The following is an 18,607-nucleotide window of genomic DNA, read 5'->3' as shown; positions in this document are numbered from 1 at the left end:
CTCTCCACAGCCCCAAATACACCGCGTAACCTCATAGAAGTATTCGTTCCTCTGTCATGGCTCTGTCTATTAATGTCATGAAAGATATCAGTATTTGTGGCTGCCATTTGGAGCCGAGTGCTCATGCCAAAGTAGTGTAGCATTAGTGTAACCACACACTGCAGCTGAATGGGAGAAAATAACAGACACGGCCTTAAAGCATTTAACTGTTTGTCGCTCTGTGCATAACATGCATATGGCTAAGGCGTTGAAGAAGTACTATACCCATATATATTTTTAGCAAGCCTTTGGGCTTCTTTCAGTGTCCCTAAAAGAGCATGGTTGCCTGGCAACCATTATTGTTGCCATGGAGATTCAGTGTTGGCAGCTGCTGCAATCAGCATTAACTCAAGGCACATATTCTCATTCCGATAGTCAGGCGATGGGAAGGCAACTAGGACACACAGTCAGAGAGGGATAGTAATCAGAGTGAAACATATGCTCATCCATTACTCGCTGCATTAATACAATTATATCAAAAGAAATTTATGGCTGTGCTTTGGTGCAATGATCACATTGCAGGCAGAGGCATAAAATTCCACCTCATAACAGATCCCCACTTTCATTTAATAAATGGCACCGGCTGCAGCACAATGGAAAACAATGCCTTTCTGTCCCTGACATAAACATATCTGTTAAGAAGTGTATCTGTTCAGAGTGACATTAGAGAGCAGACGTTTGTTTCAATTTGTCTTTGAAAGAATCAAGGATAACGGTAGGTGAAAAGCTGCTATTGTAAATATAATAACAACAACATCATTGTCCTGCTGTGGAGCGGAGAAAGTCGAGCGTTTAGCAGTACTGTTAAGTGTTTACATCTTAAATCATTTTATGAGGCACCTTATTGTACAGTGAGCTGTACACCATCTGGGAGACAGTAAGGGTTATGCTTTGTGATAAATTTTAGATTAAACTCCATTTGCAGCAGCTCTCTTCATTTCAACCTGTTGGAGGATAAGTGATATTTACCTCTTCCCACTCTTCATATCGGTGCGGACCATGCCCACTGGAACAATTGCAGCCCTGTTGAGAGCAGACACGCACAGAGATCATAATAGCAGTTATTTCCTCTCTGGGTTTTTTTTTCCCCCCCAGGGCCCGGCGCTCTCCTTCACTTCACTGTTGACATCACAGATACGTGGGGATAAAGAGGCAGAGAAAAACAATAACAGACCCATTGACCCCCATTTCACAAACTTTGGAGGTATGGGAGAAATCCACTTACAAGCCCGGAGAAGACCTGCTGATTGGGCCTGAATGGGCTTTTTATGAGGAAACAGTGGAAGTGCAGCAGAAGGTCCTGATGCTGCTCCGACTGAGCAGATTTACATCTAACCTCTTGTGCACCTGAGCTGAACAACGCTGGACTGTATCTCACATCAGAGAGACAACTGGATAAGTGTGCAACGCAGTTATTGAACTGTACATGAATCCGCACCGCCTTGCAAAACCTGCAATTTGATCGTATCAATTCTGCTGCAACTATTTAACGAAAACAAGTGTGACGGTGAGGGTGAGGGCGGCGCTGGAATACAAGTTATTAGAGCAAAATGATTTCTACGGGCGTGAGCACCTGTGTCCACAATAAATGAGTTTGTTTGTTTGATTTAATTACAGCTTGATGTTCACACAAGCAGGACGAGAATCTCCACACATCCTTCTGAAACAAACCAAGACCGAGCAGCTATAACCTTAAATTTATCTTACAGCCAGATGTTCTCCTTTTAGCACACCAACCCTTAGACTATCGACTTCACTGAAATAAAAAAGGAAAAAAACACCTTAGGTTAATGATTCTGTGAATTTCCCCGCTCTTACGGCGTTAATTGCCCTACACGAGAGAAACATGGCTTTGAGAGTCAGACGTGATGATCTCCTGGCATAAGCATTAGAATGGAGGCTCACCTTGCTTTCTCTGGATGCTGCTGGTTGACATTTAACATCACAGAGAGAGGGGAGGTGGAGAGCCAGGTGCCCTACATGCACATTTGACCCCCTGCTAATGTCAGAGGGGGAAGGTCCCACACACTCATCCTCGCCTCACTCACACAAAACACTACAAGGGCGCAGAGTAGAGAGTATCAATCCCAGTGGCTGCAGGAAAGGTTCGGCTTCTTGGTAGAAACGTTTTGGGTTGTCATAGACCACGCGCATCCTTTTTTAATAGACCGGAATTTAGGTTAAGGTTGTGCTTTATGATACGCAGCCAATGCTGCATAAGTCTTGTGCAAGAAAAGTTTTGTAATGTCTTAATGTAATGTTGTGATGTCTAAATGCACCTTAACTAAGACAAATTACAAACTGCCTACACAAAATTGTCGTCTCAAGAGATTGATCCTTTCCACACCATAACAAAAAAGTGCACCTCCTCTCTGATACAGACTCCTCGCAAATTACAGATGTTGTTGAATGTGTAAATTTAACAGCAATTAAGGCAAAGAGGTGGATAAAAAGGGGATTTCATACCGAGTGGAAAACAAAATGTCTGTAGCATGAGGGAAGATGCACACTGGAGGACACTACAAACACAGCCAGCAGGCCTGTAACCCAGTGCAGATGACCTGTTTCTGCTTGCACGCAACCATGAAATAACAACTGCTGTTTGGTGTTTGATGTTAGCTTGGGGAGCGTACTGTCCCTGCTCGGCCTATGCAGGCACACGTTACCATCAGGAGTTGTTTGACAAAAAAAAAAAAAGGAGATAGAGAGAGAGAGAGAAAGAAAAAAAATCGCAATGAGGTCACATCCTGAAACAAAGCACAGGATCTACATCTACTGGGTTATCCTAATTCTGGAGTCTATTCATTGCAGGTCAGGACTGTTGGCACATTTAACATTATAACCTACATAATCCTTTTTTTTTTCTTTTCTCTTTTTTTTGAAACACAGATTACACAAGATGCTGCTTTGCCACTGAAAACCTTGTGCAATTACAGCTGTAGAGATGTCAGAAAATGTGTTTGTGTATTTACAGTGAGGAGCAAAATACAAAAATATGAGGTTTAATAACCTAACACACACCTAACTACTTTCATAAACAACAACCTAATGATGGCAGTTGTTGATATTATACTATCAAGGTTCGCATGACACCCACACATGTGCTTCGTTATCCAAACAATGTTTTATCTATTCAGTTTTACAAGGTGATGTAGGTTTAAAAATGTGTGTTAAAAGCAAATTTCATCCAGTGACAAATTGATGATAGTAATTTAATAATAGTCTTTTCAATGATAAATAATTATTTATAAGTACAAATATTACTGCTACTGTTCAGAAGGCAGCAGTTAATACATGCATTATCATACTCATATTAATGTGAATTATACTTGAAGAGAAATTAATACAAAGAAATTGAAAGATCAATTCTCTATAAATATTCCACACATTCTGAAAATACACAGCATGCCCCCTCCTCCTCATGTGGTACTGCAGGTATGTTCACCTGTCTGTGCTGCTGATGTAACATTAGACACAGCATCTTTTAATATCAGCCATGAAACCAAAACAAACAAGCCTTCCCCCCACTGCTCCACATGAACATCCAGGATTGTGGCTAACGGCTTTTCACCAAACTAGATATAAATTTAGGAAAATAAAAACTTAAGAAAGAAAACTACTAAAAGCAATACAGTCTAATTTGTTTTTAAAAAAACAGTGCTGGTAATATTATTTTGAAGTTTCTGTCACACAGTTAACAGAAGCAGATTTATTTACACTTGACAAGAATAAATACTCATCATAAAACTAACTTCAGTTTAAAACAAGTTGCCATTTTTCATTATGATCAAACAAAAATTGTTAGAAAAAATCTAAGGCATACTAATAAAAGAAAGGCTTCATACAAATTAATTGCAATTTTACCAATTACTGATCAGTTTAAAAAAAATAAAATTAACAGAAAAAGAATTTCAAAAACGCACCAACCAATTAAAGCAGCTTCGATGCAGCCTATACATTTAATGGAGAACATAACAGCTCAAAGAGCAGCATCGTTTAGGTTGATGAGGTTGGGGGGGGAGGAAGGCCCTGACACATGATGCAAAAAAATAAAGGGGGCAGACAGAGAGGCATGCAGCGGTTACTAAAGGATCCCGTTGCTAAAAAACCGATGCAACTGCCGCAGAGCACATCCTGCAGCCTGCAGCAGCAGCCTGGACACATTTTCCTACAGGCAGATGCATTTTCGTTTTCGATTTTGGTTCCCAATTCGTTACACTTGTCCCCCCCCCCCCCCAAAAAAAGAGGACTGACTGAACGCCGACGCTTTACTGTGGAGCTTTACTGCTCACAAGTAGCTGTCAAAAGAAATGAATGTAGCTTCTCCTGACCGGTGCTGAACGAGTAAAAAAAAAAATTAAGTTGATTGTGTTTAAAAGTGAATTGTGCACTCGGTGTGTTTGATGTGGCCAAAGGTAGTGAAGGAAGGAGGCCCGGCTTTATAGGGGGTTCTTCTTACCAAATAAGTCAAACAGCTCCGGTTGTGGGGAACAGAACAAACCAACAAAAAAAAACGCTCGTACAAAACTAAACAGCGTTTCGGTGTCGCCTCGTTTTCTTGTTTTGCACTTGTTCGCACAGGCTCCATGTGCAGAAAGCTGCGCATGTTGAAGGGCGTTTCGATCCTGATCCTGCAGCCTCGGTGTGTTTTGATGTTCGATAAAGCGCTGCCACTGACTACATGATTTTATGCAGTTTCGTCAGATGGGTTCAGTTGCTGTGCAGGCGGTTGTAACCCCCCCCTTTCTTTCTTTCTCTCCCCCTCTCTCTCTCTCTTTTTGTCGTCCTTTGAGTCCTCAGGTGTGGAGAACAACATGTCAGTGTGCGACAGAAATCCCATTCCAGAGATGTTGAACGCATTTCCAGCAGAAAAGTCAAACAGAAGGACGAGGTGCAGTTTAATAATAAAGTCCAAAAGAAAAAGAAAAGAAAGAAGAAACAGTCCTGTGTGTTTCCATCCGCCGGTTTCTCTGCTGCACTGAGCCACAACTTCCACCACCAGGCTGCAACTTTGACAAAACTTCCACCTCTGTCCAAATGATGGAATTTGCATCTGCAGCCACTAGTTATTTCTTTCTTTCTCCCCCACTTCTTTTCAACCTTTCACCCTCCCCTCCCCTTCTCTCACCCAGTGTTTTTTTTCCAGCAGTGGGACACAGTGACTGCCCCTTGATTAATAAATGTTTATGTGTTTTGAAGTGCGGGACAAAAGGGGGGTGGCCTGTGACCCCTAGGAGCCCCGACCTTGTGCAGGTTCATTGTGAGGCGCTGGGAAAGAGGCTTTGGGACGGAGACCCCGGGCCACTGACCCACACACATCCCAGAGCCCTGCCATTCATGTGCGCACCGCTGCATGTCGCCCCGCAGCTCCCATTGTTTCAGCGGGAACAATAGCTTTACCCCCCTCTCAGCCAGAGCAAAAGCAGCTTTCAAACTTCCCTCTATATGTCGCCTGATGCAAACCCCGGCAGACTCCCTCTCTCTAACCCGCTTTAAATGAAGAATAACAATGTTGACAAAACGTTAACGCTGTTAGTGGTGCGTTCGCCCCGCGTTGCATCACGCACCGACGTTGCATCATTGCACTGACTGGGTTTCTTGCAGCCGTCAAAGGCCGAAAACTGCAACAGAGTGAAACAATAAAACAGTAACATAGTGAAACTGTGAAAGAGGAAGATAGGAGGATGGGATGCGCAGAGGGATGAGACGACAGAAGGAGAGGAAGGAAGAAAAAAAAAGAAAAGTAGACCGTGAATAACACCTACAGGCTATTTCTAATGCTGGAATCAGATATATATTAATAGGTTGGAGGTAAGTAGGCATTAGCGGGCCTGCGTGTTCCGCCTTGACTACAGGGTTAGTGAGGTTACTCAAATGACATCATCCATGGGGCCCTGGTTTAGATTGGATCTTTGCCTGGGAGTCGGTCACTGCAGGAAGTGGAGGGGATACAAACGAGCAGTGCGGGGCTGCCACTTGCTTCAATCAATTACTGCCCCAACGTTGAATACCCCGAGCAAGACTCTCCCCAAACTATACACACAGCCCCATGTCCTCGTTGCATAGAGAAACCGCTGAAGCAGAAGGAGCCAAAATGTCAAGACAAGTGCGAGGACGGAAATACAAATGCGAGCAGACAAATGTTTAACCTATTTCTTTACAGCACAATAGAGAGGAGTGGGTTTATTATTATACTATATTTTAAGGATTGACATTGTTAGGCCTTTGCAAGCCAAACAGGAACAGGTTTTCTTTATTGCTGGTGGTGTAGCCTCCAACACAGATCAGTTCATCTGGGCAGATTTCACATAATACAATATACATACAGGGCTACCACAATCTATAGAAAGTGGGTTGTAATCCAGCGTCCTGCATGAAACTGCAACGCACTAATGGACCTTTCAAGACAAACGGCATTAAACATGATTCATTGTGGTCGGCGAGGCGGCGATTGTAATGTAGAGCTCCGCGAGATTATAGAATAGTTATTGCTGCACATATAAACTGTGTGGAGTCTGAAAGGCAGTTAAACTGTTACAATGTGCATGGAAATAATAATAATTTAAAAAAGAATAAAAATAATAATGATGAAAATAATAATAATAAAAAAATACTTAGGATTTACCAGAGCGCGCATAGGATAGGCTATATTTTCGTGTCAGTGGGAGTGAGCGCGCATTTGTATGTATAAATGCTTGTGTGTGCGCGTGTGCATGTGAGGAGAGAGAGAGAGGGAGAGAGGGAGTGAGAGAGAGATTTTACTCATTGTAATGCACAGAACGACCTGCCCTCTTTTGAAAAAAAAGCGAGAAAGCGCAGCCATGCTTTGCAGAGGCTACAGCATCGCTCTCATTGGTAGTATCAGCTTCTCGCCCAAACGGAGTCTTTGCTTGTCCGCCGCTACACCGAAAGGAACCGGGAATACAAGCGACTGCCTCCATGATGCGAAAAGATCTGCAGTGAAGTAACAATGCTAGAATTGAAGTGAGAGAAAGAGAAAGAGAGAGAGAGAGAAACACACATACACACACACACAGCAGAGCAGAGCAGAGCACGGATAAATATTAGCAGAGCACGGTGCACCACCACCATATGGCGTGGACCATATCATGGTGAGTATCTCTTGTCTGCGTTTTTTTTTTTTTTGTGCTTTATGTTCAACCCTTTGCTTCTCACCGGTCAGACTCAGATTGACTTTGTTCGTACCGTCGGTGAAGCTTCGGGCCTGTGTGAGCAGGTGGAAGGAGAACAGAGATCATTTTTTGTGTCTTTAGATGGATAACGGTCCTCTGAGCTTTTTTTTTCTCTCTCTCTCCCCCTCCGTGCACGCTGCACTTGCCATTGTTATTGCGAGCTTTAGGGAATAAACCACTTCAGGCAAGGGGGAGCTAACAAAAAAAAAAAAAAAGAGGCGACAGCGCGGAGCACGAGCAAAAACCCCGCGTTTTATGTCGACGTCTGCATAATCAATAAGGATAAAGAGGACGGTGCGTTTCTGAGCCGCGTCGTTTGTTCGTTGCGCGGTGCTTAAGGACAATAGGGGTCGTGTTCCTGTCGGTGGCACGGACACATACGGGGGGTTGGGGGGTGGTGGTGGTGGTGGTGATGGGGAGTGGGAGTGGGAGTGGGAGGGGGTGGTGTGGTGTGGTGTGGTGGGGGGCGACGCCGAAATATGGTGATATAGTGCTGACAAGCCCGTGATGAAGCTCCAAACGATGGTTACGATACGAGATCTCGTCCGGTTTTCATCGGGGATGGGGACGTTTCCCGTCTAAAATGGCGATTCCCTTTGTTTCTGCATCCAGCTCTCTCTCTCTCTCCTCTTCGATTCCAGCGAGTGGGTAATGCATTTGCAATTACCATATCTACGATGCCTGCGCCTCTTGCTTTTTTTTTTCACCGCTCTGCTTTTTCACACGGTGGGTTTTTGTGTGTCTTTAGTGGTTAAACATGGGGGCTGTCAGATGGAGAACTGGCCCCCCGAGCTGTGCATGTGAGAGCCCAGGAGCCCCAGTCAGGCTGAGGCTGATGGGAGGCAGGTATACGCGTCTTTAATTGTGATTAGACAGCACTTCATTTACTTTGAAGCAGTGTTTTTTTTTAGGCTGCATTAGGAGATATGCAAATCAATAGGTTCTCTCTAGTCTGCATCACTGCAGATTAAACGGGATTATAATTACATTGATCTCGGTGGATCTGGATCTGTGTCAGTCCACACATACAATACAATAAGATAATTCGTATGTAAGCAATTTAGCCTAGATACATCTCGAAGCACAGAATGTACTGCACTTAGCTATGACACTTAGTATGCACGTTATATAATCCCATCCTGACAGATGGAGCACGGTCCATCAGTTTGGTGTGTGTGCGTGTGTGTGTGTACGTGTGTGTATGTATGTGTGTGTCATTCTCTCAGACTCTTATTTCGTGGATTAAAACACGATTTGCAGCTCATCACACGAAACACACATCCAGAGAAATACTGTATTTGTGCACTCACATCAAACAGCAGGCTCAGGATGACACGAGCATCCCTTCCTCATCCCTGTGTGTGTGTGTATGTGTGTGTGTAGGGGAGGGTGCATGTGCGCATGCCCGTGCATGAGTGTGAGTCTATATTTGTGTGAGTGCACATACACGTGTGTTCTCTCTCCTTTTTTTTTTTTTGAATAGTGCAATGTTGCATAACCGTTCACAGCCAATGCCAGATTTAGGGCTTCACAATTTGCGGGACCATTGTTGGCATTTCCTCCGCCGGCCCGTACGTGGGATGCACGCACACACACAGACACATACACATATGTATACATAAAGAGATGCAGTTCACCAGTCAACTGCACAACTATTAACACATTTCGGAGATAAACGTTAACGCTCCTAAAGGGAAGTCGTCAATTTCCCTCCTAGTTTTCAAGGACACAGGGTAGTGATCCAGGAGGACGCTGGGTAATATAGAGGAACATCTGTTTGCCCGGTGACGTCAGCACCCCCCCCTCCCTCCCTCCTCCCTCTCCAACCCCCCCTCATCCCAATCCTCTTGTGCTGAAGGCAGATGCCTCATTTGTTTGGCTGGAGCACCATTAATCCCAAAGTCAGAGGAAAAGACCGGACGGAGAGAGATCAGTCCCATTTAGGCGGTGTCGGTGCTGGGCTCGTGATGTGCCGGTGTCCCGGTCAGTTGGCTGCTGGGGTGGAAGTAAAGGCGCGCGTGGACGCATAGAAGACTCTTAACATAGAGCATCGATGCTGTTCAGGACACCCGCAGTTTACCAAGGCTCCTCGGCTCCTCGGCTCCTCGGCTGCCCCGTTTGCGATTTGCGGCAGTTTTTAACGCGTGACCCGCAAGTACAGGCTGCAGGCTGGTGTGTGTGTGTGTGTGTGTTTGTATTTGTGTGTGTAGAGAGAAAAAAAAAACTGCGTGCGTTATGTGACTGTAGGAAAATCAATATTTTGGACGTGGACAGTGACTTTTTTTCTGTTTCGTGGATGCCAGCTGCTTTTTTTTTTAAACAGGTCAATGTGGAATATGAGGTTGTGTCACCTGCAGCTCTGTAGCCTGTCAAGTTCATGACGCATTTTTTGTGTTTTCTTTTTTTGTTGTAGGTGCATTATGGGATAATGGAGGACTTTTATGCTTTCTTGGACACAGCAGTCGACGGACACAGATCAAACGGAGTCCTTTTTCGCCCTGCAATAGTGGCCTGGGACGTATAACTAATCATTTTGCCCGCAAAACCTGCTGGCATTATTTTGCATTTAAGTCATTCCTATAATTTAACCTCCATTTCTCCAATTGAATGTTTTTTGTTGTTGATTTTTTTTTTTTTACAATGTAAGGTAGGCCTGTTCAACAACCGGGAAGGATTTGATCTTTTTGGACCCTGCGAGATGCTTGGGATTTTTTTTTCCCTTTTTCTTTTTTCAAATTTCAATTTTTTGACCAAACTTGTTAACACAATACGGTTTTTCTAGTCACAAGACACAGGCCTCACAGGCTGCAGAGTAGTTTGATATGTGTAATAACAGCTTTCAGGGGAGAGGTTTACAGCTGTCTGCCCGTTTCCTACAGTAAGCTGAATGCAGCTGGTGGACGGACACACACACACATGCACATACACTTACACACATACACACACACCGACGATCGGGTTGTGTCTCTCCGTGTTCACAGCGGACCTTGATTTAATGTCTTACAATTAAGGCACGCGGTGAATGCCAAGAGATGATCCCTCTTTCTTCAGATGTCTACACGCCCAAGAAACGCATCACCTCCTTTTACAGTTGACTTTTTTTTTTTTTTTTTTCGTGGAAAAACACTGTTGGTGTCGCTCTCGCAGTGAAAGGTTTGCCTCTGTAACGTGTTATTATTCATGTGCTGTTTCTTTCCCTCCCCTTTCTAGCAAATAAAATAAATACACACAACCATTTTTTAAAGCTCTGGTTTTTATGTGAACGTCCACGTGATGGCTCCAGTGTGTGTGTGTGCAGTGTTAGTTAGTATGTATGTGTGTGTGTCGGTGGGAGCTGTCCATCCACACACAGGCTGCCCGGGAGCGCTGTCCACCTTCTGTGGTGCTGAAATTCACGCACCACGGATCAGCCTTTTGTTTCACTCGTCTGCAGCGCAGAGGCAGGAATAGCTCGACTCTTTTACTGTAGTGCAGGAATGCAGCCGACATATAAACTGTGTGGACACGTAGCCTACACACGGACACACAATCGAGGCTGCTGGTAGATGGAAGAACAAAACGCACAGTAAAGCAATTATTGCATCTAAGAATGAGATGTTTAGGGTTTATTCTTCTCACATTAAAGTGGTGGGGAAACCTGCAAACGGAGTGACGGTGCTGCTTCGTCCAGCTTGTTTCCGTTTTTCTTCTTACACTAACAAAAGCTCAACAATAAAAACCGAATAACTCACTGATTAAATCTAAATTATCGTCGCTTGATTCGACTGCTGAGCAAATCTCCAGTGGAAACAAGTGAACATCTTGTTCTGGCAGATCAGGGTTTTTTTTTTTCTTTCTCCTCCCTCTCGCTCTGAGAGAGAGAGAGAGAGAAATGACTTGTTAAAACGGTCGTGTTCGCAGTGGAGCAAATCAATTTTCGCCTTCTTGCAATAACCTAAAAAGCCCCACGCATGACAAGGACAATAAATTATGATTTATTAAATCTGCATATTAATTCCCATAAGCACGGGATGAGTATGGAATGTAAATGAGGAGCTGGACTGAAGAGCTCTACGGATACCAACTCCAAATGACCGATTAAACTAATATAAAGAGGTTTGGAAATGTTGCCCGACCAAAAAAAAGAAAAGAAAAAGAAAAGAAAACACTGATGAATAGCGTCCAGCAGCAGTGAGAGTCTTATGGCATTTGAGCCGAGAAGAAATAAGATCCTCCTCCTGTGTGAGTCTGTCGCCTAGTGGCGTTCAGCGGCGCAGCACTCAGCATCACACCATGATGGAGGCGAGTTGAGAGTTTGACAAACAACAGCAGGAACTGTGATTAGATTTCCTCACCATCTAAGCTTTAAGTTTTTTTTCTTTTTTTTTAATTCATTGCTGTTATTTATGTTGTCACCCAACACTGCACGTGTCTTAACAGGGAGGGAGACAACAGGATCCATTTTGCAGAGTTTGACAGCAGACAATAATCAGATCTTGATTTACGACACGAGTCTGTGCATATCATCTCTGAGAAAGGCAGGAAGGGTGATGGATGGATATATGGATGGAGGGATGGATGGATGGATGGATGGAGGGAGGGAGGGAGGGAGGGAAGAAAGGCCTGATGTGGGGGCGGGGGATTTATCCAATCATTTCACCTTCTCATTAATTTTTATTTCCCTAAATCCTTCAAATAAGCAATGAGCAGAAAAAAAAAACAATCAAGCTTCAACAACAGGGTGAAAAGTTCAGCTCTACTCCAAAATAATTAAGTGAAGAGATTCAAAGCTTGTTCAGTCCTAAATATAGAGGCTCAGAGAGGAGGAAAACACACACCAGCCTGCAGTGACTCTGATGCGACACGTTCAAAAACAACATTGACAAACAAATGACACAGATTCACGACGATGTAATTATTTCAACCTCTGACTATCTTAATGTTATATAGCTGACTTTTTTGAAGATGAAGCTGCAACTTGCTTTGCCCGCAGAATAAATAGATCAGTCCTGCGTGCCGTGTCATGAATATTGTACACTGGTGGGTCTCGATGTAGAGCACCACATGACAAAATTGAAATTTCATATCAGGACTCAACAGCCTGGGAGTCTGGCTTCCACTGATAACCAAAATCTTCAAAGTTGAATGAAATCCACAAGGCTGCCATAAAGCATGTTCATCATGCTCCTGCTTCGCCCCTCAGCTCCTGGAGCATTGGACGCAGTTGCCCCCATTAGAAATCACAGACTGCCCTCTTGTGGTAGAAACTGAGAAATGCTCCAACAAATCTTGGACTAACAGGAAAACCTGCAGACTGGACAGTGAGAGTTGAATAAAAAGTCAAATCTTGTATGCATGCTCTGAATTTTAGATTTCAATTTGAAATTTTAGACATCGATTCGTTAGTACTTCATCAGCTTTGAAGTTACTGTAAGTGTCCACTTTGAAGGGTATCAGATGAATCAACATGCAGCAAAAGCCTGTGCAGCCAATTCAGGTCAAAGATCCGACGCTGTATATTGATGATTTTGCTGCTCTATGTCCATGTGATGTTGTCTGACAACCTTTGTACAAATTCCACCGGGAGTTTGGAACTTAAATCCACGGTAAGAGCAGTTTGAGCACTTCCTGACATGCTCCTATGTCTAAATTTCTTTTTTTTATCACAACCTAAATTGATGCTTGTTCTTCTTTCTCACCCAGTTTTGCCTTCATGGTCTCTTTATTACCAAAGTGCTGACGGACTGTGGCTGTAATGGCTGTGGCACCGTCCTGGCCCATCTTGTCTCATTAGCCGGACCTGATTGGCCATGAAGGTGTTCTCTTGCTGTCTCAGGATAAAGCGACTGTCTCTGCCACTCGTTAGATCATAACTCCTCAAGTATGCTGCCCCTGATGGCCTCTCATGGAGCCTGAGCACAGAGACTGAACATACGCTAATTGAAATATGCTTGAAAAGGGGTAAAACATTGACCTTGAATGTGTAGAACAAAGTGTCAGACTTGAGTGCTTGTGATGAAGCCACAAAAAACTGTCTTTTATGTGAACATTAAGGTCCCACAAGGTAAAAAATATTATAGCACTTGAGCTTGAATACACCTACTGGTATTTCTTTGCTTCCCCTTGTTTTGCTTTTCTTTTAGGTGGTTTTGCATCTCTTTGAGTCTTTGTGGATCTTTCATGTGTTTTTTTTTTTAAACATTATTATTTTTTGGCACGATGCCTTTATATGATAGTTCAGTCTAGAGACATGAAACAAGGACAGACAGAAGGGTGTGCTATGCAACAAATACATCCATGGATGTTACTTTACCTCAACACTTCACCAACAGAAGCTTCTTGTCATATAGTTGTTTTTCCTTTAGTGTCTCTAATGCGTTTGTTTTCCATCTTTCTGCATTGACTTGATTAACTACCCAGGGACAAATGTCAGCACGCAGCAACTAATTTTGGTGTGGGAATGTTTGCTGTGCTCGTCTGATAAATGTTCCCCAACAGTCAAGGAGGAAAGTTTTCTGAACACATCTAAAATGTTTGTTTAAACTTTAAATATTCATTTTAAAAAAAGGGTTTCAAACTATGCCCAACATGCCCACTGAGTAATCCCTCTATACCTATACACCATGGCCTATGTCGTTGTTGGAAATCAACACATATGGGAGTTAGAGTTGAATTAGAAAAAAACACCTTATTAATGTTACTGATTATTTCATTTTTAGTAGAAAAGACATGTCTGTCCCTTAGAGTCAACTCAGTCTCACAAATAAGTTAACAATGGCTCTTATTGTGCTTTTTTCCCCCCGTAATGACCTGATATAGAAAATATACTTTCAGTTATCAGAAACTTTGTTTTTATGTTTTTTAAGGCACAAGGTTAGGTGAAAACATCTAGACTTTATTCTTCAAGATACGTTTGGAAAAAATATTTTCCCAACATCAGTGAGTGATGTATTGAAGGAGGCAGTGCATTTCAACAAAGCCCCAATCCAATTAACAATATGTAGCTCCTGCTGAACCTGAAAAACATCCATGCCATATTCACTCTGGTTTCAAATGGCAGGGGTCAGTTGTAATCACTGTTAAATGACCCTTTTATGGTGGCAGCACATGTTATGGTAACTTGCCATGGTAACTCCATAGGAGGTGGAAGGAGACTTTTGTCCCTAATGCTAGTTAGCGTCTACAAGTGGCTTCTAGCAGAGAGTAATTACTGCAATGGCTTTTTGTGCAAAGCCTGAAATGAGATGACGAAGTGTTCACAATTACAAGCAGTTACAGAGCTGGTCACATTGAGTGTTACTGTTGAGCTTCTCGAGGTACTGTAAACTTAAAAAGAGGCCTGTGGAGTTTAAGTGTGACACCTGTGGAGTGGAAAGTAACTCAGATTGTTGGGGGACTCGCAAAGGTCCAAGTCAAAATGACCTGACTTTTAGCCTTCAGGCTGGATCTTATATTCTGCATTAGAGTCTCCACACCTGTCTTCCTAACTTTATCTTCATGGTTGGTAACTTTCATCTTTCTATGATAAACTTGATGTTTCCACCCCGGGGTAATTCAGTGTTCGCAGGCTCAGAGTGCGCCTTAAAAAGTCTTTAATATGTAAAAACTAGTCGATATGATGTGCAACGACAGATATTCTGTGTCTGCTAAACTGCTCCAGTGAGGATTCATCATGCTTACGGTATTGTACATCGAGTCAAATATTCCAACGCTCACCTGTTTTCAGTTGCTTTACTACTGCTTTTAAATATAACTATTACAGAACTGGCACTTCAACATCCATCTGGTTATGATGGTCATTGCAAAGAGGCTATGGGGTTTATGCAGAAAAACGGCTTCAAGTTTGATTGTTGAGCCCAATGACATTTGACTTTGACTTTCCACCATGGGTGTACTAAGCTACACAACCCAGTAGATGGCAGTATGAGACATTAAATTGGCAAGAGTGAGAAACTGGAGACTGGAACTGTCTGAAATATCAAGTACAATGGTGAGACATGAAAATTCATGTCCATGTGTGACATGTTCACATCTGACTTAAACCAAAAACCTGTGAGGCAAACAAGATAAGATTAAAAAAAAAATGAAAAAAAACTAATATTGTCTTCAGAAACAATGCACAGTATGTGTATGTAAATCATTTCTGTGACAGTCTCCTGTGTCAAGTTTTGCAACAAGGGCACTCTGAATTCAAGTGAAGGTTTGGTGGCACAAAGGAGTCAAAAAGGAGATTGACAACCAAAAGAAAGGGAAATCCAAAATGACAAATAAATACTTCAAATAATCTGAACTGCACTGGTTGAAACAAACTTAACCTCTCAGCATCAAACCAGACACTGACTACAGTCAAATGTTACTCTGATATGAAAGTTTTCTCTTGAAACACACACAAGTGAATGTCACACAGGCAAACCATAAAGGATGTCCATGCTATTCTCATAACACCATTATAACGACACGCCATCACACACACACACACACACACATTCACATTCACACAGGGAGATTGAGTGCACGCGGTATTGTTTGTCATCGTTTAAATGTCATTAATTAAAACGTTAACCTGATTGGGTGGAGAGTGAGAGGGGGAGAGGGTGTCTCTGTCCCAATAGGCGAATCCTTTTTAATAACCCGCCTCGAGATAATGATGTAAAAAGACTCAGGCGTCTTGTGCGTAACGAGGATCATCGTGGAGATTCGGTGAAGGTGAATCACAGACAGACAGAGAGAGAGAGAGAGAGAAAGAGAGAGAGAGAGGCAGGGGGGAGCAACACTTATTACACGAGTCTCCTCCTCGTCTCCACACCTCAGCTGACAAGTCCAGCCAGCCTGCAACTTCACACACAAACTAAAACTCGTAGAGGAGAGAGACGCCGAGGAAGAAGAAAACTCTCAGACACGCGTCAAGAGTTTCACAAGAAGGGACCGTAGCTGGAAACACCGCGGCGGAACCCCCACACGGTGATGGACAGGAGGATGAACTTGAACGGCGGCGCAGGGGACATTTTTCACAAAACTCTGAGCGCCGTGTCCACGAAAAAAATGGACCCTTTCAGATCGGCCGGCATCGAACTGCCAGCCAGAGACCGCCAGTCACCGATCAGCTGCTTCGACCAGACCGACCCAGACCCGATTCAGCCGGGAGGTCTGGCGGGGGGCAGAGGGGGGCCGCTGGGTCTGCCGACGGGATCTTTGTGCGTCAACTACGGCGAGAGCGCCAACCGGACCTCGGCGGCGGAGAGCAGCGGCGGAGAGGGGAGCCAAGACGATGACAGTGACGGCAGGTGTGAAATGGTCCTTCTGACCGACGGGCGGACGGTGGCCGCGGGGAAAGAAGGAGGTAAGAAAACCAAAGAGCAGAAAATACTGAGGCTAAACATCAATGCCAGAGAAAGACGACGGATGCACGATCTGAACGACGCGCTGGACGAGCTCCGAGCGGTCATCCCCTACGCGCACAGCCCGTCGGTGCGGAAACTCTCCAAAATTGCCACTTTGCTGCTCGCCAAAAACTACATCCTCATGCAGGCGCAAGCGCTGGAGGAGATGAGGCGGCTGGTGGCGTATCTCAACCAGGGCCAAGCCATCTCTGCAGCCTCGATACCGGCCACCACTGCCCTCGCAGCTCCTCCCGGCTTGGGCGCATACGAGCCGCCGCCTGGATACCCGCCGTTCCCCACCGGAGTGGCTGCGTCCTCCTGCCCCGATAAATGTGCCCTATTCAACAACGCCACCTCCAGCCTCTGCAAACAGTGCACTGACAAGCCTTAACTGCGCCCGACAGAGACTCCAGAGAAGCACATGAGAGAACAGACACCACTTTTAAGAACACTTTTGGGGGAGAGGCCACTGTTGTTGAAGTCAGTAGGCTAGAGACAAAGAAGTAATACCGATGAATACTTTTATATTTAGCCTAAATGCATTCAAAACGCTTTCTTTTTTTTTGTTCAAACAATACTTGATTGTGTATATAAATCATCCTTAAAGTGCTGGTATGAATGACAGTGAAGACCAAACACAAGTCCAGTAGGCCTGTAAGAGAGGCTGCAGATCTTGAGTGAGTTGTTGATCACTCGCTCTGGTTAAGACCCTCCTGGAGATTTTGGTGACCTGACAACTTGCGACCCTTTCACTTGAATAGATGGACACCTTCCTGGAGAGTTAGTCCAAGCTCACTGTCCGCTGCTTCCTCATTCATTTCCGATTATTTTCCCTCTTTCATCCACCTCAGAGACATTTTAGACTTTTATTATTATTATTGCCATTATTATTATTTGCTTACCCTACATGGTCCAAGGCCTGTTTTCATGAACTTTTCTATTGAGCACGTGGAATGTCACGATCAAGGCAAAGTCACAAGTTAAGTGGTTTAATCAGTCAGATATTTATGTGTTAATGCAGACACTTGTTAAAAAGTTGCGCACGCCTATAGTACAACTCTTTATTTGGGGAGGGGGGAAGGGGGGCACTGCAATATAATAAAATTTCAGAAACATTTAGAAAATGAATGAAGGTCCATCAGGTGTTTCGTTGTGTCTTTTGTAATTTATTCATTTGGATATTTATATGGCAAATTTTTTTGCTTGCATTGCACAGTGTAGTTTTTCTTCAGTTGCTGTTTTTTTTTTTGCGCCTTTTCTTCTCTCACATGATCGAGGTCTTCAGATTAATCGCGTTGTCAGGTCAAGCTGTGGATTATTGTAGATACCTTAGTTATTATATGAGCAAAGAGGGCCATTTGTATGTATTTCAGTGTTGAAAAAGCTTTATTAAAATATTTTGAACAACAGAAACACTTCTGATTTTTCATCATCGTGGAATCAGAGTAAACTGCATTTAACTTTTATTTGATGTTTGATGCACACACTCACTCGAAATTTTTCAACCCTCGATTATGATTTGACATGCTAAAATTTATCATATCAATATGAGTGATTGTTCTAAAATTAGACTTTCATCGAGGTTGTTGTAGATCGTATTTGTCTCGGACTCTAATCAGGTGTCAAGGGACTTGAGGAAGAATTGTTTTACTATTTTTCCTGGTCCATTAAAACCGGAAACTTTTCTTCTCCTGAGCCAGAGGTCCACAGGTTCATGTTGAGAGAGAAGGCCACAGGAGGGGGATTGGTGCCTTAAGTGGATCTTTGTGCTTCGTGGGAGAAAAAAAAAAGAAACAACTCAGGCGACCTTTATTGTGATTATTAAAACAATTTCCATGACGGTGTGTAATAATATGTTAATTCGAAAACAAGTGTGTATGAAAACTGTCGACTGTAATACCTGGCTTCACATAATCAAACACGTCGTTAAGGCAATTAGAGCTCCAGAATGTGATTAAGCAATGTAATTATGACACTGTTCACTGCCGTAATTTGGCGTCTTTAATCACAACGCAG

At 43.5% G+C, this 18,607-nt stretch overlaps 1 protein-coding gene and 1 long non-coding RNA gene across 3 annotated transcripts in view; one reads left to right on the top strand and one right to left on the bottom strand.

Moving 5' to 3' along the window:
• Positions 1 to 976: 976 nt before the first annotated feature.
• LOC146966572 (uncharacterized) overlaps positions 977 to 18,607 on the bottom strand; it is a 64,685-nt gene continuing 47,054 nt past the window's right edge. Inside the window, exon 4 of one of the 2 annotated variants that reach the window (XR_015034545.1) lies at positions 977 to 1,062. This is a non-coding gene — a long non-coding RNA (uncharacterized LOC146966572). Of the gene's footprint in view, positions 1,063 to 5,190; positions 5,661 to 18,607 lie in introns of those variants that run through there. The other variant, XR_015034549.1, reaches the window with a different exon arrangement.
• On the top strand, positions 15,879 to 18,004 carry bhlhe22 (basic helix-loop-helix family, member e22). The gene has a single exon (XM_085763445.1). It carries the CDS (start codon positions 16,176 to 16,178, stop codon positions 16,980 to 16,982), a length of 807 nt encoding a protein of 268 aa, XP_085619571.1. The 5' UTR covers positions 15,879 to 16,175; the 3' UTR covers positions 16,983 to 18,004.

This window comes from Trachurus japonicus, chromosome 20, assembly GCF_045865225.1.
Source record: "Trachurus japonicus isolate A0001 chromosome 20, Traja_1.0".
NCBI lineage: Eukaryota > Metazoa > Chordata > Actinopteri > Carangiformes > Carangidae > Trachurus > Trachurus japonicus.
Note: the sequence above shows the minus strand (reverse complement) of the source record. Positions and strands in the feature narration are given on the sequence as shown.